A 25,057-nucleotide genomic window follows, 5' to 3' on the forward strand; every position below is an offset into this window, starting at 1 on the left:
CCTGCAATACCAAGTGGCCACTAGGGAAAAGTAAAAGTAAGGCGCAGCAGCATCGTACTCATGTCCTGATAACAAATCCATGATACTGAGTGACAAGCGACATGCAGCTAGTATGGTAAAAAAAAAACCCTTGGTGTTATACTTTGAGAGATGTGTACAATACTTCAGCGTTCACTAATGTAGGACTTGAAGTGTTACCATGTGAATGATCACTGAATGGTATTTATTTAATGTTATCAGGAGAAAGACATTGTTTATTCATCAAACCAGTCAACTTTGGTCAATTAGCAACTTTAACATTTTTTGAGAATGCACATATGACAATGACAACAAAAGGTATATGGTCTGTACGAAATAAATAGCAACATTGCTCATTTACAGCTTGGCTGAGGAAATAAACAAAAACAAAAGGGTTAATCTTCATATTAAAAAGGCATACAGATGAGTTGTGATACTCATGAACTCACTAATTGCTCAACAAAAAAAATGCTCTCCTTTTTAAATAAAGCTTTTCAGTTTTAATATGCACCTTCAAGAGCCTGTTATAGTTAAATAAATAGAATGCTTTCCATTTTTAACATGCACATCCAATTTGCCTGGGGAAAGTATTTACACTTCACTGATCCTACATGTCTCCACTTCTCCGCACTTTTTTTCCTCTCATACATACACAACTGTACAGTCACTCTTGCAGACATGCTGCACCTATTCACTATTAACACAATATCTAAACCTATTGAAAGTGATCAAAATGCTAACAGTGAACATGGAACTCCATGTAGTGTGAAGAAGAAACTGTTCAAACACCACATCTTAACCATGGGGGGGGGGGGGGGGGGGGGGCTTACAAAAAGATTTAGTTTACAATGATCATGCACTGTATAAATTCACTGTGTTATTTGGTTTGTGTAATAGGTGGCACCAATATCTACTTGTTTTCTTTAAGTGAACAAAGAAAAGAGTAATATCTCCTGGAACGGATAACATTCCTACCGGATAATCTCTAACAATATTTAAGTCTTTACCCCCCAAGGATCTTCACCGTCCTACAACAAGTGGTTTTACTATCTTTGCGTAATCTTCAGCACTTAGCCAGGAGACACTGCAAGGAGGTGTTTCTTCTGTCAAGTCCGTGTTGGTGGAGAAAAAACTCCCGGCCTTCGTGCTTCAGGGTTGAGATGGGCAGTTTATTCTGTGCTGATGTTTTCCTCTTTTTCCCCCCCACTTTTTTTCTCTTTCATGATGCAAAATAAGAGTTCTGCATTGAGTAGAGGCGATCAATGGGGTTTCCCACGCGGGCCTGCATGGAGTTGACTTCTGACGATGCCATGAAGCAGTCACTGAGGCTGGTTAAAGACGTGTCGCTGTCTATGTCATGGAAAGCAGAGTCATTACCTGCAAAGAGAGACGATACAGAGATAGCCGTCAGGATACGGTGGCAGAGATGTCAATCACAAAAAAAAAAACGCACCAACGCCCCACACTGACTATGAAACCCATGCAATCTTGTAGTTTAGATTTATAGCAGCCTTGGGAAATTATAATTACTAATAGTCACTTTGAGAAATCGCTGTTGTGTGTCATCACAATCCAGAGAAGTGTTTTGTTAGTTATCATCAAAGCTCACTTTTTGCTGCCCTCGCTGGGACAATTGCGGTCTAAGAGGGAGCATGTAAACAAGGGGCATCCTCCTAAAAGATCTGGTTAATAGCAACTGTTTCCGCCTTTCATAAAACCTCAACGTGTTATTTCTCTGGAGGGAATAGTTAACTTTATTACACTCTGGATCTTAATGATAGTGTTGCACAAAATGGGGACAGTGATTTGAGACATATCTTTTAATGCCTTGCCAATATTGTTCTTTTCCCCAAACCAAAGGCGAGTGATGAGACGGGGGATTTGGGTTCTTACTACTGAGAAGAACTAAATGGAGGCAAATTATAAGGAAGTTATGAACTTGAGGAAATGGTCCCTCTGGGGCCTGTTGAGGACATCACTTAGAAATGTGTTATTCCAGTTACATCCTGTGGACTAACTCTTGATTGACTGAATTTTTCCCCCCCGTCCTTGTTTGTGTTTTAATTCCTTCCTGCGTCACAAAGAAATCAGATGCTTGTTGTTTTCACATTCTGATTCATCAATTACTGTTTGGATTGTATTTATATGGAGCTGTCCGCACTGACCACATGTTTTTGCCACCATGGGAAAACATCATCAGTAACGGGGTATGTTTTAGAAGAGGGGGCGGGGAGTTAAAACCATATTAAACAGATTTTAAAATGAACTTGAAAACCCACTCGGTTGGGTGTTATCTCATGTGGGAGGAGAAGCTGATCGTACCTCTCTGTGAGCGGCTTTAAATCAGGGGGGCTGCGGCTAAAACACATGTCCCACACTGGGGAGCTATGAGGTTGATCAAGGGACAGGCATGTGTGTGTTTTTAAAAGCATGAGTGGGTGGGTGTGTTTTTTTTTTTTTTCTTCCAGTAGTTTGTGGATGCTCACCATATGGGTTCATGTGGTCCCCGGGCATCTGTGGGGGGGTGAGCCCCTGTTGGAATGGGTCCGTGCTGTAGCCGTTCTGATCCATGGCGACCAGCTGCTGCTGTGGCGGAGCCAGCGGTGTGAAGGAGTTCATCATTCCCTCCATCCTATTGGACATCACCTCTGCAAGGCAATGAGAGCAGAACTATTACAGGAAATGCAAACATATAGTAAACCACCTGGGGTGAGTTTGCAGGATGTAAATGAACCCACGCACTATAAATGGCCGAGGGGAACCAGGAGGATGAAGGCGTAAAACAGTAGTACCATGTTTCTCCCTAGTAGTTTCCCATTCATACCTGGTCATTTGACATCTCCTCAAGCTGAACTATATCAGACTTCCACTTCCAAAAGCCTGCTTTATTTGCCTGTGTCTGTTAGTGTTCCCATGGAAACCTACAGTTGTTCCCCCATGGGGCTTCTCCCACAATTCCCCAACAACACAGTTGGCTGATCGACTTGCAAAAGGGACAAAAAAAACAAAAAACTCTTGTGGCTTTATCACTGCCCCCCCCCCCCCCCCCCCCCCTCCCACACTTCCCTTTGCAGTGGCTTTGCAAAATGACGTCTTTGGCTTCCAAACAAATCTACTGTCTTCTGACACAGAATTATTTTTTCAGTGTGAAGTCTTTTCTCACAACACATTAGACAATAATGTAACAACAGCGAGAAGACGCTCACACTATATGACACATACTTATATGATACTTTTCTATTATATTGCTGCTCATATGAAGCTTAAACTATCTTTATATACTCTATGTTTCAGATCATATAGCAATCTCTACACAAATATTTTACTCCACAGTAATAAAATTGCATCTACTCTTCCTCCCTTTTTTAAAATACCTATGAATCTATGAATACTATATGTTTCCACGTCACACTTGTCATTTTCCACCTACTTAACAGTGATCACATTATATTTCTGATCTCACAAAATCATGCTTTTTAAAAACACAACTTAACAGAGATTTCAGGTAAATGTGAAAAATGTCTCTGCACATCCAAACAGTGAAGTAACAGTAACAAAGGGAAACGTATCTTTCAAATGCCCCCCCCCCACACCAAAAAGGAAAAAGAAAAAAGTTTTTATATAGCAACTGAGAAATTTCCCAGACAAAGAGCTTTGAGCCAGTGATCTCCTGTGTGTGTGTGCAGGGTAAGTGGAGTTTCATACCTTGGCCCAGTCTCTGAGAATTCTGTTGTTCTTGTTGTTGCTGCTGTCTTCTTGCCAACTTCTTCATCTGAAACGAGAGGAGTCAAAGTTGTGAGGAGCCCCCAAAACTAACATGCGCTCTTTAATTTAAAAAGGATGCTCCTTGCTGTTCACCCTCAAGTGAACCGCACAGAATCAGTATCTGAGTGCACTTCATTGTCGAGTATCAAAGCTTTTCAGGAGATAATCATCAGAAAAGAGGAGGGCGTAGACATTTAATGCAAGAGTGAGCTAGATTTGCAACTCCTTGTGCGCTCTTTTTTTTTTTTTTTTTTTTGGACATTTGTGAAAGGAATGCAGTGATAAGTTTAACACACATAGTTGTGCTGATTTATTAGCAAGGACTCTGAGATGAAACAAGGCTGTTGTATGTAGACACCAAATCTGACTCATCCTCTGTGATAGCTGCTCTCACCTTAGCTCTCTGGTTCTGAAACCACACCTGCACCACCCGAACACTGAGTCCCGTCTCTGCGGCCAGTGTCTCCCGCACCTAAAACCACAGAGTCAAAAGGTTTGTAGCATTCCACATGAAATCAAAAATACTTCACAGCACACTGTAATACTTTGCCTCCTTAACATATCTGCCACATTTCCCAACAGGCACAGCACCTCTTTGATTTGCTTTGATTTCTTCCGAGGTTTGAATGAATACAGCGGTCTTTTTTAGACCCCTTGGTTATTGGCTCTTCAAAGCCTTGGCCCTGGGTGCAAGCGCCTGCATCAGGGCCGAGGCTGAGGAGGCAGTTCTTCTTTCTCGGTATGATATTTTGTGCAGGCGGACTGCGTTAGAGCAGCCTGCCTCAGTTAACACAGAACAGAAAGCTGCTCGCCACTTCAAAGCTGAGCTCTGAGGTGGGGGAGATTTTTTTAATTTGAGAATTTTATTTCTGAAACTACTGTAGGGCCTGTGGTCTGCATCTAAATATCCACTACTTCAAATACAAAAAAAAATGATGTTGTTGCAGATTACTGAAAGTTTTCCTTACCTTTCTGCAGGGTTTTGAGGACACCTCAAAGGAGGCCTTGAAGGCCCGTCTCTGCTGAGTGGTCAGTATGGTTCGTGGTCTTTTGGGCCTCCTGGGATCCTTCCCATCATCCCCCTTCCCCTGGCCTGCGATGCCTTTCTCTGGCTTGATATCCAACTCCTCATCATCACTTTTCTCTGCAGAAAGAGACATCATTTTCAGTACAAGCTTGAACCGACTACACCCTGACAGTCTGATGATAAATATATTCTGGTTCTTCCCAATTCTGGAAGATTCACACAGCACAAGTGCATAATCAAAGGAGACACATGTGTTTCTGATACTTTGTTATCAATTTATTACAAAAGGAAAAGGCCACATGTACGATTAGACTTTCAGGAGGCTGCCGCTCTTGCTCTTGGAGAGAACAGTGAAATATGCACATTTGTCATTGAACTGGACACTGCGTCACGTGAAATTTATGGCGCTCAGCTTTGTCTGATTTACACTAAATCAATCTCTGATAAGAATACTACATCAAGTGCAACATGAAAAAGGCAACAAGAGAACATATGGGAAATGCATCTCCCATGACACAGCAAGGAAGTCCAACTTATGTTTTTGCTCCATTTCCCCCTAAAATAATGACATCCTTCATACGGATTGCTAAATTTCTACTGTCAGCGGCAGGATATTGCAGTCCCAGGGAGTCAAATCTGTATTTTTTATGCTTTTATCTTACAAAATGCAATAATAATGTAATAGGAGCTTGGATTGAGTTCTTCATTAAGGAAATCCTTGTTAGTTTATCTTAACACCTTAAAGCCAGTTTGCTGTTTGCAGCTATTTCTTCTCAAATAACGTATTTAAAAACTTTAAAGAATAAAAGAGCACTATGTTAAATTTAAGAGGAACTTCATGAGTTATTCTTACATTTGATGTTATGATCCGAATTTTGTATGTACTAAAAAAGAGTGTGAAGAATGTTGTGCAACTTGAAAGTTGATACATACCATATTGGGAAAGTGTAAAAAAATTCAAATTAATTTCACTTCCCATAAAGGCCAAACAAGCATGACACGAATGAATGAATAAGAGAAACATCCGTCTTTGTTTTGCTGAAAACAAGTGTTTCCAAATCTAAACCAGCAGTGTTGGTAATGACTCCTAATGATTTTGGGGTCTAGTTTCTGTAAGAAGAGACACATGTGATTTCTCATTGTTATCTGATAAGTATCTACATATCTCGTCTGCAAAAAACCTACACTCTATCTCCCACATGCCGAGGTTAACCTCTCCTCATGTCGACATTTTCTCTACGTCTCGAGATCCGGAGGCATCGCACAAAAGACATGCCTGTGCGATACGCCGGGACACAAACCCGAACGAGGAAGACGCAGAGCAAATATTCCCACAAGTTGACAAAAGTTGACACAGGCACAGATGTATTTGACAAATTCCCTCGCTTTTGTGCATGTCTAAATGTGAGCCAGATGGTGGTGAACAGTGAGGCTTGGCGAGATGCCTCGTTGTGTGTGGAGGCTACAGGCGAGCAACACTCGAGCTGATAAGAGCGGAGGAGCAGGCTTTCTGCAGAAAGGCCCCAAATCCCTCTGTCACTCATCATGATACAGTGATTTAATTCTTTCCAGCACCAGACCCTGCCCACGCATGGAGGGCCATTAATACAGGGGGGCTTGGCTTCGTCCTTTTCCCCCTTCCTACTGTATCATAAACCTACGCGCAACGCTTGAATTAGAATGCTAGGAAATTAGCCATTGTAAAGCAGCAGATGGAGCCATCTTAGAAGTTTTTACTATGTGGGTTTCATGCGAGACAGAATCTCTGATATCCAAGCAGAAACCTGGCAACAAGTTAGAGGAGAAATAAAAAGTGTTTCTTTCTGTTAAAGCTACTAATATTGCCCTTAAACCAGTTCATCATGTTGGATGTCTTCGTTGGCTACCGCAGGGATGGAGCGGAGCACACAGAATACAACACCAGGGTGCCATGTGATGATCGCACCCCGGTGTCGTTCTCGCTCCTGTGTGAGAGGGTGCAGAGGGGCTCACCTGAGTCTGAGTCATCCGGGCTGACTGAGCTGAGTAAGTCTTTCTCCCTCTCGTAGTCGATCTTGCAGAGCAGCTGACCCTCCTTCAGGACAAACTCGTCGCCCTTCCTCAGCTGCCGGTCGCACACGCAGCAGCAGAAGCAGTTGAGGTGGTAGACGCACTCCAGAGCTCGCATCACAAACTCCGTGGGGGCGATCTTCTCCATGCAGCCGCTGCACTTGGTCGCAAACAACCTGCAGAAGAAGAAGGAAAAAATGACTGTGGGTGTGCTGATGAAATAAAAACGAAACGAAAAAAGAAATACGTCGTTCATTGTTTACATGATTATTTAAAATGTTTTTCATTTGAATGACTATTGAATTTTGCACAATTAAACTAAATGTACAGCAAACATGTGCAAGTCTTGAACAGATTTGAATTCATGGAGCACATCCATGTCCCTAAGACCCTTCTGCACCCTTGTTCAGTTCAACACATTCAGGGGTATATGCTGTTATGTCGTCATTTTGTCTGGTATGACAAAAGACCATTTGCCCATCAAGTTTTTTTGGATGAAGAGTCGAGTTGGCCCGGCTGGTCCTGTGGGCAGCCAAGGAGGTGAGCCCAGACATGGGCACCCTAACCCCCTCACCCTCATCTAAAAAAGAGGCTGGATCGTGCTCTAGTGCAGTGAAAAAATCCTCCTGATCCTTATCAAGCCTTCGCTGACATTTCTTTCATAACGTGGACCCTCTATATGCATCAGATACCTTATCAGGGACCGTGATTCATTGCTGACTACTGGGCCGCCCTCTGGTCTGTTCATATGTCATCTTACTGTCTAATATCATGGCTCCACACTGCCTCTATCTCCATATCCTCGACAACACCTCCATCTTCTTTTATATGCTTTCACAAGGATGCTAGCATTGTTTTATTGGTGACTGAGAGGCATTTAATTCGTCTCTCTGTTGTTCACAAGAAGCCACATTAAATGGAGCAAGAAGGCAGGGAGTGTGGTTGATCTTGTCCAGCCGTAAAGCTGGATTTATTAGCGGCCTCTTTGTTTGCCCTGGTCTGGAAGACAGCTGGCAACCGCCTATCTGTTTGTGGTGAACATCTATTTCATTGTGCAAGGCAGAGAGGCAGAGAGAGAGGAGCGATTGACATCATCTGCTGGTTTCGGGACGGGGATGAGCGATAGTGATGAATATAATGTGTAAATATGAGTGCAGGGAAACCAAAGGAAGGTTTTGTTATGCTAATGTTGTTATAGGTGCTGATTGAGTGCTGATACGCTGTGTGTGTATGAGTGTGCGCATGTGTGTTCACACTTGTATGAGCAGCTGCAAGCATGCTGGAAACAAGGTGGTGTGTTTTCAATGCAGCCTTTTAAATTAATACGCTCATCAGATACACATCAACAGAGCTACTCTTTATGTTATCTTAATTACATGACATCACTTGATTTTTTTTTTTTTGTACTGTTTGATCCATCGCCACCTCATTCTGACACAAAAATGCAGCTTTTGAGACCTTTTTTTTTCTTTGCAGCAGCAAAACAACAGAGATATCTGAAAACTGGCAGTCCCAGGGTCCATACAATCCTTTAATCTTTCATTTATTACAACAAGTTAAGAAGATTATTATTCAACTATGGAAAAACCTCAAGGATAATCCCTTGAATAAGACATTTTGGCATGTTTCTCAAACAAGCAAGGATCTAGTTTTAGTGACCTGCCAACCTGGATCTATCTGCTAAACAAACCTCCAAGTTTGTATGCTGAAAAACGAAAAAGCAAGAAAAATGCAACTGATGAAAAATAAAAATAAAAACAAGACATTTTAAATGAAAAAGATTACGTCGACAACACACACCTATAGAGATAAACTGAATATTCAGGGATTTATTTTTTTCCTGGTTAAGAGAGATTAGCGTGTTAACATGCTGGGATCAGGGAAAGGAGGTGATGAATCTGTCAAGACGAGTTCCCAGCTCTAACTCTAATGTGAAGCTAATGATTGCCGGCTTAAGCTAAGAATGAGGGCGAAAAAGTCGAGGAAATGACTTGTTAGCGCGGTTTTGATACGTCCAGGACTCTGCATTCACCTTCGACCGCTCTCTCAAATCTTCTCATCTAGATGAAAACATTCTCATTCAGCCCTCTTTCCTTTCTTCTTTCTCCTCGCCGAGTCTAATCTTGTAAGCCATTATTTTTCTATTTCCCCTCTCTGTCACTTTGCATTATTTTTGCTGCTGTAATTCCTATTCGTCCCTTCTGGAATCTTCCTGTCCTGCTTTGTCCTCGGGTCTAATCCGGACTTTCTGCCTGTTTTCAGTCCCCGGTCCCCATTCTCAGCGGGGTTCAGATGGAATAGCCATGCATGACGCCCCTTCTATGGCAACCACACCTCCACAGGAAGGCAACGGCGACTTTTCGGATGGGCAGAGAAGGCCTTTGAGAAGCTGGCAGCAGAAGTAAATCCTTCTCTAAGGAACAAGGAGAATTAGCAGGGAGCAGTGGACTAGGGATTTAACCCTACCCCTCTCCTTTGAAAGGCACAGTCGGTCCCACTCCTGCGGCTAGCCACAATCAAACAGAGGAGGAGTGGGGAGGTGGCAGCGGGGAGAGGAGAACACAAACTCCCTGAATGACACAAGCAGTGGATTGTGGAGGAGCCTAATCCCACTTTAATACCTTTCCAAGTTCAGCTGCTAAAGAATGCTCTTTAAAACAACACCACTGTGTGAGCAGTGAAGGTTGACCAGGGGGAGGCACGCCATTCAACCTCCCCAACATTACCTGATTAGTGGTTTGAGGAGCAGGCCAGAGGGCCAGCAAGCAAACGGGAGGCAAAGGAGGAGATGTAAATTATGATTTTATATCGAGAAAAACACATCAACAGGGGATGATGATAGTGTTAGCAGAAAAAACTGAGATTTCACAGCTCTTTGTGAGGCTCTTCTGGGATATAAAAGAGCTGTAGATGTGAGTGGAATCAGCCTTAAAGTGATTTAAGTGATTATTTACCACGTTCTGACTCTACTTGATCCCACTGACCCGACTGAAATCCACTTTCTGGACGTTCGGCTTGCCTGCGTAACATGACTCCCAGTGTTGCAGAGCCAGGCTTTAAGCTAGCCTGTGTTTAAAACACACCACAAAGAAGACCACCAGCATGTCCCCGCTCTCGCGTCTCCCCCTCCTCCCTCACCTGAGCGCACAGATCAAGCGATGAGACCCTCCTGTGTGGATCAATGGCCACATCTCAAGCACAGAGAACTGTCAATATTTACCCAGGCCTCCCTAGAACTGGACTCATAAATGAAAAAAAAAAAAAAGAGCCTGTCTCAGCACAAAGCTCCGTCCCAGAGGAATCATTACGTCCCTCTTTTTAATCCTGTGTCCACGTACCTGTAATCCCTTGTCTGTTCTTTCTTACGTTATCTATGGTTTTCTCCTCCTCTCAGTGACAGATTATCACACTGCTGAGGCTTTTAATGCTACAGGGTGTGTTTTTTAAAAACACAACAACAACAACAAAAAAAAAGAACAAGCCCAGACTGAGAAGGAAAAAAAGAGCATTATGAGAAAGACAAAAATCAACAGGGAGCGACAGTTATTTTGTCTGACGAACACTTCAGCAGAGCAAAGTGCAGCTCAGAGACCACAGCCGCACTGCTGCTCTTCTTCTTCCCCCCTTTTCCCGGCACTTTGGAGAACTATGCACTCTCCCTTTGAACAGATTACAGGCAACTTAAAGTGTGACAACATCTTAAGCTCTCACCACATGTTGCCAATGATTTCCCTTCTACAGACATTACATTTAATGCTTCTGCCGCAGTGATAAGCATCAGGAGGACTGGGAGGGATAAAAGAAACCCAAAAGAATATCAAAAAAAAAAAAAGGTAGGGGAGGAGGGGTAAAGGAGTATGGAGCTGCTTATAGCGCTTGATAATCATGCTACATTTAGCAACACGTGCAACAGTCTCACCTACTCCCCTTTTGCTATTGAACAACACTCGCAGAAACACCATAACAATTTAGTGAAGAATAGGCAGGGCTATTATGTCACCGCATCCCTTCAAAGACAGAGGGGATGAGGATTAGCAAGGCAGCAGCTGTAAGCTATTACTTTGAAGATGGGCTCTTGTGTTGGAGCAGGAAACCTGTGGCCACGCCAATCATTGCCGAGGTGAGAGAAGAGGCCTGGGAGGCGGGTCGGACTAGGGCCTCCAGGCAGGACGAAGGGCGTGTGGAGCAGCCGGTCAAACGTGCTCGCCTCATATTATCTGATTAAGCTGCCAGGCTGCATGTTGAATATGACATTTCTTGACAGCTATAGCACAGCTGACAAATGTATTTAACTTTTTTCGTGCCTTTAAAGTGGATTATTTAGCTGAATTAATAGCTAGCTGGTTAGCCTAGCTAAACAAACAAAAAAAATCTTATTCTAGGGCAAAACAGTATTTAAGGACTTTTAGAATTTAAAGAAATACATCTTTTTGTTCATGCATTTAGATAGCACAGTTGCTAGGCAAACTATTCTCATAATTTTTTTTTATCATAAATCAAAGAGCATGAAGTTAGCTTAAATTAGCATAAAGACATATCATAGGGAAAGGGCCATACAAACTTTTCAGCAAATGTTTAAGATCATGGGAAAGGTTTTTTTTTTCTTCTTCTTGCCAGCAATGAATCACATTTGGTTTCACAATGTTTTGGTTTCTTGCTAGTAATAGAAGTTGGGTTCCACTCTCTTATCCCTTCTTTTAAGATCAGTCATTTAGCTTAGCTTAGCAATAAGACTGGTGGGTAAAAAGCTAGCCTGGCTCTGCCCTTGGGTGATAAAATGTATCACTTTATCATGAATCACAAATATGATAAAACATGTTCATGACTAATAAGCTCGTTGTTAAAGAGCTTAGCTAGCTCTTTACAGTTTCTTTATGCTAGGCCAAGCTAGCTAGTGGTGATGGCGTTACATCAGCTTCACAGGTATAAGTGGTAGGCTTACTCACTCACTTCTAATCTGATTATTGGCAAGAAAACACATTTCACAAATTGTCCACTGGCTGTTTTAAAAGTTTACATGTCAAAAGACATTTTTGATTCATTTTCAGGTCTTATCTTGTTTTGTTTGGAAAGACAACAAACATATCTGTCTTAGAGGCAACAGAGTTCTCTGAACCTTTAAACAGCCTCTTCTCAGACACGCCTCAGTTTGTGAAAATTGGTTCTTTGCAACAGTATCAAGAGCTTTAGCTAAAGAGGAAAACATTTGATGCCCAGATGTTGACGGCAAACCTTTTCAACTTTTGTCTCTCAACCTTGTGAAAATCACTTTGTTATGTATAGACCTGTAGTCCTTCAGATGCAACATGCACTCGGTGTTGGTTTAAAAATAGCACCCTGATTTGAGCTAACAATGATTTGATTGCTTGCAGAGGGACAGATGATAGAAGAAAGTTTTTTTTTTTTACCACTATGGGTTTGTGTAAATAAAAGCAGCTAAAGCATTTCCTGCTTCATTCGTTCTTTATGAAAATGAGGTTAAAACAAAGTTAGAGCCTGCATCAGTAGTACACTAAGAAGAAGTGGGACCCATAACACTGCCTCCATAAAAGATCTGAGTAGCTGACCTTGTTTCATAGTATCAGCGTTTCTCTTTGGAGCATAGATTCATGGAGAGTAATGAAGCCAAATAAAAAGTGCCATCCTTCTGCTCCCAAGGGCCAGCTCCAGTCAGCTCTAAAAGCTGCTTAATCACCATCCCGTGCTTACTACATTAGCATAATAATGGCCTTTAAATTGAGGCTCTTTGTTTTTTAATTAAACTCCCAGCAGGTAAAAGTAAAACACATTAACGGGAGATGTGTACACCACTAATGGCCCAAAGGTGCCTTCTTCATCACAAGGCTCTGGCCACAGGGTTCTGCTTGTTCCCGGCTCTGAAGCGCAGCAGCGGCTGCCTGCGAGCTCACTGGGGAGGGATGAGACGAGCTGATTGCACTTGGCATAGCAAAGATAATAGCGGAGAGACGTGTTGGTTATGTTAGTGCATGCATATGCACCTGCCATACATCTCCGAGGGAGCACAGTTAGTAAAAGCTGCTGCACAGAACTATAGAAGATCTGTAAAAAGACAGCGCTCACAGTTAGTCTAGAGCAAAGTGCTTCCAGGATCGTCTATCCCACACGTCCGCTATTGTGAAAATAAATATGGCCACTTTATTTCTATGGCAGCATGAGCTCCTATGTGCAGGAATGTGTGGCTCCTAAGACGAGTCCCCGGCCAGACAGACATCCGAGGCAGATCTCTGCTCTGCATAACGCCATACGGCACAGCTGCACAAAGAAATCCTAACCCTTAAGTCGTTATTCAAATGATCTCATTCCAGGGGCTATGTGTTTCACAGATTACTCAACACTTGAAATACAGTTTGGAGAGGATGGGGTTGCATGTGTAGCCCTAACTGTCTGCAAAAACATGCAAATTACGTGCATATACATCATCATTTTTTACAAGTCTTGATAGCGCCAAAACACATGAAAGAATATATATGATAGAGCTGCGTGTTCATGCAAAGCTTCAAAGGCAACGGCGGTATGTCGAGAATTGTCTTGCAGCATCAGACGACCCAATGATTCTCCCTCACATGCATCTGCTAATGAGTCACTAGGAAAACAGCGTGGAAATAATCCCCAGCAGCCACACAGGTAGAACAAAGCTCATGGAGTGAAAAGGACAGTGTATTGGGCAGGAGAGGCTAAGTACACAAATGTAAATACAACAGTAAGCAGGCAGGCACACATGATGCTGTTTGGACAGCTGGTGTTCCTGAGTATGTAAAATGAGTGCAACATCACATTTAGGCTCAGTTTTTAGAGCTTAGAACAAACAATACTCTGAGGGGGAAATTAGGCCTGGAGGGACGTGTGCTTTTTTGGTATTTTGGCTTATTTTTTACCTGTTCTCAAAGCTGAGTTGATCCTAAACAAATAAATAAAAAGACGGGGAATTATCCAAGTATACTCTGTTAAAAAAAAAGTGAAGCCGTTTGTACTGCATCCTCTGCTGGAGATGTGACATGTTTACAACTCTCTATAAGCAAGACGCCGGGAGCTGAATAGAAATCCCTCGACGGGCTCCTGGTGAATTCAGGTGTAAAATGACCTGCCCTTATTTTATATATATATATATATATATATATATATATATATATATATATATACATATATATATATATATATATTTTTTTTTTTATAAATCAATGGCTAGGTTTGTTCTTTCCTTCCAAGCTAATCTGCGTGAGGTGGAGCAGAGCTGCACCATTAAGGGCTTGGCCGGCTCCTCGAAAGCCATCGCGAGTGATTGCCGCTTCTGAAGGAGAGCTGGGAGAGCGGAGAGAGTGATGGCTACAATAAGTGTAATGGCTATCACATGTTACAGAGCTATGGCTGCCTATAACTGCACACAGATACACAAGGTTCATTCTTTTATTTGTGTTTGCTTAAAAGAGAGGCTGCACTGCTTGTACCACTTTTAGAGAATACTTACAGCTATCACATAATGTAAACATAAGAGCAAGTTAAAAAAAAAAAAAAGATTAAATCATGAGTAGATAAAGTAGGAGAAGGTCCAGTGCTTCGGTAAAATACTATACTTTCTTTATTGTATGAAAATAAATGGGATCGTCTTACAGATTCAGCGCTGGAATGGTTAAAAAACAACATTTGGATTGGAGGGCTTTATAATTACTATTGACCCAGCGCTTCTGGGCCTAAGAAATAAAACAAACAGTAATATGAGGTGTTCTAAAGCACAAGTCTGCAAATATGCAAAGACAGGGTCTGGTGGAGAGCATCACGCTTTGGCTTCTTTTCTCGGGCTCCTAATCTGTGGGCCTACACAATATTAAGACGGCTTTGGAGCCACTTGTGACCCAGCTGTGCACTAATGAAAAATTCCACAGCTCTGTGCGGGGGCCAGCGGAGCTTGACCCCTTTCCACCCTGAACCAAGCAGTGTCCATCTTGAGGAGTTTACCAGGGCTGAAAGATACTGGATTAATAGGTAGCGAAGGAGAAAGAAAGACAATCTGGGAAAAGGCTGAAAAAAGCCCTTGTGTGTTTCCCCTTCGATCTTTAGTATATTGGCGTGGAGTAAAGTGTTTGCGCAGGTTTTTAATGGGCACAGATGATCTGGACGTCATTGTGATGGAGCCTGGTTGTATGAGGGGGATCTGTTTACTTAACAGAGATTCAGTCTAAGCCCAAAATTAGTTTGCGGGAAGAGAATGTGAGGCAACCAGGAATTAGACGATGTTCACAAGATCCGGATTCACGTGTTTGTGATCCTGCTGCCCTTGATTCTCTGTGTCTGCGTCTCAACCGAGACAAAAGTCAGCTCTATAGAGGCAGATATCAAAAGAAAAACCCAGCACTGGATCAGGATATACACTCGGCAATTATAGACCAATGTATGCCAAGTTAGCTACTCACATAAGTCAATAATCAGTGGTAGTTTTTGTAAGGATGTATATGTTTTGGTCTGGTTTGTCTTTCACTATCTGCTCCTTTTTTTCTTTGAATTTATTTATCCAAACTAGGACATCATTTAAAGAACACCCACTGATCTGCTGCAGATGCTAACATTTAGCAGCACAGATACATAAGCACGCAGATAACATCAAGGAAAAGAGAAACACAATTGGAAGGCAAATAGACAAGAATATAATGAAGATGGTGGAGCATATATCTTGATTTTGTATCTCACAAAAATGTAAGATGATGGCATCTGGTACATGTCACCATGCAGGACACATTAATTATGTGGGAAGACAGCAATCATTTCGCCCTTCAATTCCCATAAAAAAGAATGATAATAACCCACGTCTATAGGAGCATCGACATCATCGATGCTTTTAAATTGCCACGTACTTTAAAAGACGAGTCCACCTTTAATATCCTACAGGGAATAGCCGACAGAGCAGAATAAGAGGCGGGGGGTGGGGGGTGGGGGTGGGTTGGGGGCGTGAGAAAAAGAAAGAGGCAAAGCAAATGAAAAATAAACATTGTTATTGAAAGACAGGATGCTTTAAGACCCGGAGGCCAGGGATTAACATTCAGATTAGCATTCAAATAATATATTTGAATTTCTGATCAGCAATCCTCTTCAAAGAGCTAAATCCCGAGATTAGCAGGTGTTATGCTAAAAAGCTGTGTTTTTTTGTCAGGAACGTAGCTACACTAGCCAAACAAATATGTCTCTGAGTGTGAAGGGCTGGCATGGATGTATGGCTGTAACCATGGCGACGGGCTGGTAGTTAGGAGCCGTGCAGAGGGGTGCAGTGTAGGAATGTGTCAAACAGACAGAGGGGCGCACACACACCGCAGAGCAAACCAAAAACCTGCTGTTTCACTAAAGACCATCGGCTACATTATTGAGACCACCTACAAATCCCAGAAATCTTTGGGTCGAGAGGGAAGGAAAAGGTCATTTTGCATCATCATTACTATTTCTTTATACATTCCTTCCCATTAAGTCTGATTTAAGAGCGCCTGAATGAGGGAGTCATGCATAAAAGTGATGAATTTATGCAAGAAGAACTCTTATACAAAATGCCAAATGCCCCTCATTTCATTCCACACGGCCCCCTCAGTTACATCACATGAAGGTATGGAGGTTTTAAAATAGCCGACATTGTTAAGATCTTTAAGGTACTCTCAGTAGACAAGTAGTTAAAAGCAATCTAATTAAATGTACAGCAAATCACTTAGATATATTCTTCTAAATCCAAACTAAAACCTGATTTCTGCTACGTGGAGTTCATGCTTTTATAATCCTTACACAAATGTAGTTTCCATTTTTGTATCCAATCAGACTCACAAACCACAGAGCAACAATTGTGACAAAATATTGACTTGCTAACACTTTGTTCACAAAACAAATAGCCGTTGTTAGAACTTCACTGAACGCTTTTACTCAAACATTGTAGGCTACTTGAACATTTTGGATTATTTTCATTAATGTTCATTTTTCTTATAATCCACAAAGATTCTCAGGGAAATCAGTGCTTAATTACAGCTACAAATACTGTGGAGATGAAGCCTTTGAATGTCAGATAATTATACATCCAATGAATACTAAAATACGCATTTAAATATATTGTTTGGTGGTCTTGAGGCATTCTTAAACAACCTGATGGCATACAAAAATAACTGCAACCTTGACCGAGTACAATTAAATGCAACTAGTAATCCAGCCATATAATAAATAATGTTCATATCATTCGATACATCTTAAAGAAAACTCTTAATCCAGTGACAATTTGTGACTTTTAATGGGATATATTCAAGTTGTAGTACCACTACGTTCATTTAGTAAAGCATCTTTTTCTAGCACTGCCCCAAGCAGGCAGCTAAGTTTAGTTAACAAATAGTCTGTGGAATGATCTCCCTATGCTGTCTATTTCTGACAATACTTGTCAAAGTCAAAGTCATCTTTATTGTCCATTTTGACAGACGTACTGGACATAAATATTAAAAAAAAATAGCAAATACAGATATACAAAATGATGAAGATAATGTGCACAGAGATGTGCATTCATAACAGAAGCCTGAACAAATGTGCAATAGACTTGAACTAGATATAAATATATGAAAAGCACCAACTAGTCAAAAGATGGGGCTCCATGTATTATTTAAAGTCCTTTGTTGTTGATTTATTGAAAAATATTTCCTTTATTTCTATGGTCATGCATGCTCACATCACTATTATATCTGGAATATAGGAAAATATTATGTTGCGTCTCTTAGTATAAGCTTCAGAAAAGATATGCCGTACATTTCTGCTGATGATTTCTTCATTGTTTTCTCTGATAAACATTGCACACACACTACCAAAAAGAACAATAAAGGAATTGTCTGGACTTGCTGGAACCTGCATTGTGTGTTTATGTTTTTCTGTGTGTGTGTGTGGTTTCTCCCCTGAAAGGGAATTTCTCTCCTCGTTGAAGCAGCTAATGTTACTGTGAAACTATTTTCTTCATGTCTTTAAGTATTCGAGCATGCATTTTGCCCCAGGAGGTCTGGCAGTGGAGTTGTCTGATGCCCTTTTCTGCTCTTTCTCTCTCTGTTTTCCTCTTGTCTTTCCCACACCCACCCACACACACACACACACACACACACACACACACACACACACACACACACACACACACACACACACACACACACACACACACACACACACACACACACACACACACACACACACAGACCGAGTGTTTCTCTGTCATGTGGTTGGCAGGGTGTAAAATCTCAGCTCTCAAGCTGGAAGATAACAGGTTCGACAAAATTCCCTTTTCTCCACGAGGAGCCTTGAAGGCACAGGGTGAAATGGTGAATCATGGCACGGCACGTCTGGTTTCCCCAAACCTGCAGCGTGTCTGCGTCGCCCTGTGGCTTCACCTCGAGTCAACTTTCGGCTCTGAATGTGGCCCTTTAGTGACTGCAATGTGACCCCCCCCCCCCCCCCCCCCAAACAGAGAGTTGACAGGGTTTGTTTTTCCCTTTGCTTTGAGCTCACGACTCGATAAATTGACATTGTATTGTAGTGCAGAGATACAGGTGCCTGCACTCGGATGATTCATGCATATAACGCCGGGTTAAACAGCCTGATATCAATTCTCTAGAGAGTGTGATGCAGCAGCTGTAGTTATGCATATTTAGCTTTGAACAAGGCTGACCTCGACGGTGCCCCTGCCACACATTGTACACATGATTGGGCTGATATGGATGCTGATTTGTCTTCAGATCAGTGACAATGTCTCCCGCTGCAGTGACACCCGCGTTCAGCCCCTCTCAGCAAGGAAAAAGGTTTGTATTCACCCTCCAATTTTACACTCTCTTTAGGTCCAGGAGTGTCTTTGTGTGCTGGGAGGGCGGCCCATTCTTTGAAAAAAGCAGCTGTTTCTATAATGCTGTGGCAGCACTTTATGCTGCAGAATGATAAATGAAGGAGAGGAGGCAGAACTGAGGTGCAGCTGAAGCACACACGCTGAAACAATGGCAGAGGAGGGTCTTTGCACTACATGGATGCACTCTTTCAGCCTCAAACACACAATCAAACACACACACACACACAAAAACACACACACACACTCTGCAGGTTAGACTCCTGCAGCTCACATAGCCAGAGGTTATGAGAGCGTGTTGAAGCAAGGGGGGGGGGGGAGCTAACAGACTGACACATCCCACCAGTCGCAGCGCAGACCCAGGAGACTAAGAGGTTGTGGTCCCCTTCCCACTGGGACCTGTGGCTGCTCCGTCCTCAGGGCAGCCATCTTCCTCTCCACCACCGACCCTAATGACAGAGCCTGAGGCCTCATCACTCCTTCCCCCCTCCCACCAGCCTCCACCAGCTTCACGCTACTCACTGCTCCCTGTTGTCCTACCCAGGTGCCTGTCAGAGGGGTGTCTGCTCTGCGACTGGTATAGCCGTCCACATAAAAGCCCCCCCCCCCAACTCGTCCACCGTGCCCCCTCCGTCATGGCCCCGGGCTCCTCAGCCTTTCATTTTGAAGTGGCGCGGGCCGACTCTGCACCAGCCTGGGCCCTCAGCCTGCAGCTTGCTCCATTGTTTGGCCTCAGAGAAAGACTATTATTTCAACTCAATTTACTGGGAGTAAACACTGAGTGATAAGGCCCCCTGTCCTATCCCTCTCACACACACACTTCCCTGGTCCCTCCCTCCCTGACCGTGGGCTGTAATATACACCGCCAACAAATCACTGCCCTCAGCCCGTTGCGATCAGCGGCTTTAGTGTGGCGCTTACTAATTCACTTTCCAACACAGATCAGAAGACAGGCCTCATGTGTTTCCAACACTGTGCCACATTTAAAGGGGCTTGTGTCCTGATGGTGGACCGATATAAATTTGAACTAACATCATTCCCACATCTTTACTGCACTATTCACATGCTAAACCTGCACTAATCACATGTAAATATTCAAAGATCCAAACTGTGAAAGAGTGCTGCGACAGTTTATTAAAATACAGCGTTGTAATCATTTTTCAGCATCAGTAATATCAAAGACAAGCTGCATGATGAATGGCCCTTCTTCTCCAAGAGATCAGTTGAGATCTGAATAATCATGACGGTCCCTTTTTGTGTCTGTTAGACAATGGCAGAGTGACTTGCAGCTGCAGGAATGACACATTGTGGCAAAACGATACTTACTTAGAATTACATGCTGCCACAACTGAGAGAAATTCTTCAGATAAATGAGATTTTTCAGTCTCGAGCGCCAATTTTTTGCTTTAAGAAAAAGCCTAAATACAGAGCTGCTTGTTCTGTTTTTCATTGTTTCACCATTTAAAAGCCCTCGATTCCCTCGTCTGGGAGAGCAACTGTACTATGTCTTAATTATACAGAATTATCAGCCGGCTTTAAATAGCCGTCGTTTGCACCGTCTCCGCCTTATGTGGCTAATATAATTATTGGGAGCCTACTTTATCTTAGGCAGAAAGAGGCTGACACAGTAGCACAAGCTAATGTGATAAAAGCTTAGCATATCACGTCTTGATTCGAGGATTTTAAAGGTAAGTGTTTATGACAAGGTAATAATGCCTCATGCAAACGGCTGGCCTGTAAATTGGTTAGTTAGGGCATGATGGATGAGGGGGAGCCTAACCTTATTTCCAATAGAGCCTCTTGATTTCTAGAGCTGAGGATAATGAATTTGATTTAATTAGACCATCCCTCATCTAATTAAGAGTGGGAGAAATCTGACCCTGTGTGTAGTTTGAAAACAGACTTTGAACCAGCTGGACATATCTGAACGAAGGCGCAAATTAAGCATTTTGAAAAGAAATAAACGCTTGGTTAAAGAGTCGTCCCATTAGCCACAATTCCTGTTTATGGAGCCCATCCTTCATGAAGTAAGTAACCAAACTTAATCAATTAGAAAAATGATTATTGTGTGAAATAAAAACAAACTACCAGCCCATTAAGAAGAGAGTTGAGAAGATGGGACTTGGGATTAGACAGCAGCTATAAAGGCCCAATTAAAGTGATTCATCATCAGATTATTAATGAAGCTTGAGAGGCTCCTCTGCAGTATTTGTAATGGCCTACTTGGCCTATCTCCTCCAGAACCCTCTGGGTAGACCTGCTCCTTACTCTGCCGAGGTAATCTCTTTAAAGGCCGAGCAGATCCGGCCCACCCGGCCCCCCAAAGGCACCCTCACGCTGCTCCCATCGCCTGCTGAATACGCTGCACTTCACCTCGCAGGCTTGACAACTCTCATTATGGCTCCAACTTTTCTAGGCTTCACCTCGGAGGAAAAAAAAAAACCTCGCTCAACTTGATCATTCTGACAGCCAAGGGTGTTGTATTTGTCATCCTCCGACTAACTGGACGTGTTTGGGAGAAACAGGGATCTGAGGAGAAATGATGTAAAGTCTGCCTCGTCTAGAGCCAGATTTCTGAGGCTGGCTCTGATACGCTTGGAGCTCTGATAATGTTTGTAGGTGTGGGTGGATAAAAGAATCTCAAATCAGCCATCATTACTGCATATGCTAGGATGTTTTATCATCGATAGTCAATCTTCTAGTAGCCCCTTGTAAGCTGAACAACCAGCCCACATTACACAACCCCATATATGCTTAGGTAGCCAACACACCACAGATCCAATTACCTGTAATACACACATCAGTTTATCTCTCTCCCAGTCATTATCTAAATTGCCGACATATTATTAGGCTACCTGTTTGAGAAGTGTGTGTGTGTGTTTCTCTTTGTCTCCTAATAGGGCCCAAAGGGAGTGTTGTTTTGTGAGTAACCCTCTGCAGGCCGTAAAGGAACGGGCTTTTATAACTATTTTCCAAAACAGAGGCACGCGGGAAGCACACAACCCTGCACCATTATGCACCAAACACAAACGTATCTGTCATGACACGGTGAGTGGTAGAATCAGGAGATTAATTATGTGATTGCAGGGAGAGAGAGGAGCCCGGCCTCTCATCCAGATCGGTCCCTCATTACATTACCTCGGCCTCCAGAGGAGCCCAATTGACTTCAGAGGCTCATGGCTCGTCCACAGAAGAGCTGCACTGATTGAGAAGTGTGACGGCTATTAAACAGGTGAATTTTCCATGGACTCAGAGGGACTCTAGTGTTGTTTAAGTAGGTAAAATCTAACCGAGCAGGTAATTGTTGAGGTTTAGGAGTTGGTTGTACATTGGTATCCCTCGAAAGAGCTCATTTAGAGAAGTTGATGAATTTTCTTTGAGGATTTTGGATTTAATTGCCACTTGTATCCCAAATTTTCTTCACTTCCAACACTCAGCAGTTAAAGGTTCTCTTTCTTTCAATGAAATCCAGAGTCTAAGTGGGCACAGGAAGAAACAAATTCCTTTGAAACCATGGATAATGCTGCTGCATTTCATTTATAAAAAAAACTGCTTTAAAAGCAGCCTGTTGCATTACTTCTGACCGCTCACATTCCTCTTAAGATCATAGATACTAAAACAAAATAATACGCCAAGAAAAGACGATCTAAAACTACAACATATGAGCATATTGGACTGTAGACTCTCCCTCTTCTTTCACTCTGTTTTGTTTGACGCTGGCACTTATTTAATGAGCCGACCAGCAGTGAGACCGTCACCGCCACAAAGGGAGAACTGAAGGCCAATCGCACCTCCCATCATTCAAATCATGTCCATGCAAGTGAGATGTACTCCTGACACTGGCCGCTCCTCGGAGAGCTATATATGCAATTGGCAGAATAGCTGCGGCTGAAAATGTCTCATCCATAGGGACGCTCACAAGCAATAACACAGCGTATGAGAGACAGACAGCTAGATTGAATAGAGAGACAGCTAGACAGGCAGAGATCAAGTCCAATCCCGCTCCCGTCATCTGGCTGCATGCTCTCAGGTCAGGCTTAGCTAATCTAATTCCTGGGCTTTCCCACAAAAAGCCAAGTGCCACTCAGGAGAAGTGGCAGGGAGAGGGAGAGAGAGGATGTGGAGAGGACTGCTGGTGCTGCTGCTGGTGGTGGTGGGCTTGAATAATTATGAATCAGGGAGCTTAACCTTCTGGGGAGTTAATTTGAAGAGCACTGGGGATAGGGGAGTGGGACTCTTTATTTCCCTGGGGTGCCCCTAATGCCATTGTGAGGGAATGGAGAGATCAGGACACGCAGCAATATCGTGTCTGTTAGCCGCCATATGACGAGCTGACCCCAGAGCGGCGTTCACAATCACACCTGCCGTCAACAGGGCTAATTTGTTAAACATATCAATAGCCTCTTCTGCTGCTGGCCTTTTCTCTGCCATGGTGGACCATTGATTCAGCCGCTCTGAAGAGTGACAACAGCCGACCCCCCCCTAGACTTCAAGCCTCCATCGTCAACACACAACACACTACACGTGATCTGTGGGGCTGCACTTTTTTCGGCAACAAAAGTTGTCATGAAAGAACAGTCAAATGAGAGATTTTCCAGTTAAATATTTTTTTCTCAATATCGATTATGAAACCTTGATTTAAGTATTGGCGGATACAAAGAACCTCTCTGATATCAGCTGGATAAAAATAAATAAATAAATATAATATAAATATAAATATAAATATAAATATAAAAATACACAGATTGCAGAGCATTAACTAAGGTTTAACTCTCCACTAACACCAGAGTCGTTTTTTTGGTCATCATACAAAATAATTTACCTCATAACAGTCGATTTTAGTTAGATTTGGCAATAGCATTTTCCGCAGTTTGAAGGATAAATTATAACATAGAAATATCAATTTAGTATTTGTTGTAACTCAGGAAATATATTCAACATGCTTAAAGCTTCTATTTGCAACAGTTAGTAAGAATATAGACCCACACTAAAGGACGACGGAGGACAAAGAAGCTATAGAGACACAAACTGAGGGTTTGATAAATCACAGCATGCAAAGAAACGATACTTCTGTATCCCCCGGAGCTGGTATCTTTTATTCAAAGCCGGGCCTCTGTCCCAGCCTCTCACCGGGAGAGTCTCCTGTCATGTTAGTGAGTATGGAGGCTGAGAGATTGGCCGGCTAGCGAGCTAGCTGGCAGAAAGAGCCTGTTGTGTGGCAGCAGCAAGAGTCTATGGCAGCACAGACCCCGACATCTGGATCCAGTTTGCAGGGAGCACACTCAGACGGGCCCGGACTCTGCCAAGAGGGAATCTCAGCCCTTTGATTCCTCCTCCCATGGCCCGCTCTAATTGTCATCCCTCATTATTTAGTCAAAGGTGGAGGAATGAATCATAAACTATTACAGAGAAATGACATTTCCTGCTCAGAGAGGAATCCTCCTCAGCCTCGCTCCCTCTCTCATCTCAGCTGATAAGGACGATGGATTTCATACACAGCCCGAGTACAAACATCTCTCATCGCAGCTCATGCCATCAAGATGTGGCCGAGAGGGTTTGTGTTGTTCCTAAACCGCAAGTGACGCAAGAGGGGAAGGGCGAGAGTTGCAGCTGATTTGATGACAGTTCTCGGTTAGAGAAGGGATCTTTGCTGTCAGGAAAATCTTTACGAAGTAAAAATTTGTGTTAGCGGGGATAACTTCAAATCAAAGCAATGTGTTGTGAAGAACATGAGGGAAAAACTGCAGAAAGCTTTCCAAAGATCTTTTCCTAAAGTGAATTTGAGAACATTTTGAATTAAGACTCTCATAATTGATAGTTCACTGAGACAGTTTTATGTGCGTGGAGAATCTTTAGAGGCTTTTAAATATTTTCACACTGTCAGTAAATAAATTCCCTTGTCTTATAGAGGTTATCTAAACCCCAAACTTCCAAACAACAGCTTAAACCCTGCCTGCACAAATAAATCATCACATTTCTCTTCATATGAATTCCAAGATCTTATTTGTTTATCATTTGGAAGAGCAACAAAGTAATTAGTTGATTGATGGAAGAGTAATCGAGAAAATAAGCCCCCCACAGAGATTGAATTCTACCATCCAAAACAATTCCTCTGTAGATTTCTTTTTAGGATGTCAGTTCATCATCAGATCAAGGCAGAATGAACGTGAAATCACACACACAAATGAATGTAATTTGTGGTTGCTCAGAGTGGAGTGTTGCTGCTAATCTGGGCTGTAATGACAGCTATGTGTCTGTGCAGACACGAACAGGTTGTATTGATCTAAAGGAGGCGATAGGAGCAGAGCTACAGCACCACTGCCTTTGATATTTCCTCTGTTTGTTTTGGAAAC

The 25,057-nt window shown here is 42.7% G+C and overlaps 1 protein-coding gene across 6 annotated transcripts in view; it reads right to left on the reverse strand.

Moving 5' to 3' along the window:
* Positions 1–202: 202 nt before the first annotated feature.
* The window catches only part of lmx1bb (LIM homeobox transcription factor 1, beta b), a 58,169-nt gene continuing 33,314 nt past the window's right edge, over positions 203–25,057 (reverse strand). For all 6 annotated transcript variants that reach the window (XM_061037678.1, XM_061037679.1, XM_061037677.1 and 3 more), the window contains 6 exons: positions 6,803–7,035; positions 4,752–4,927; positions 4,178–4,255; positions 3,724–3,790; positions 2,505–2,666; positions 203–1,395 (listed from right to left, as the gene is read on the reverse strand). In XM_061037678.1, the coding sequence (XP_060893661.1) occupies positions 1,238–1,395; positions 2,505–2,666; positions 3,724–3,790; positions 4,178–4,255; positions 4,752–4,927; positions 6,803–7,035 (874 nt within the window). In that variant the 3' untranslated portion in view covers positions 203–1,237. The remainder of the gene's footprint in view (positions 1,396–2,504; positions 2,667–3,723; positions 3,791–4,177; positions 4,256–4,751; positions 4,928–6,802; positions 7,036–25,057) is intronic.

Source organism: Labrus mixtus, chromosome 5 (assembly GCF_963584025.1).
Source record: "Labrus mixtus chromosome 5, fLabMix1.1, whole genome shotgun sequence".
NCBI lineage: Eukaryota > Metazoa > Chordata > Actinopteri > Labriformes > Labridae > Labrus > Labrus mixtus.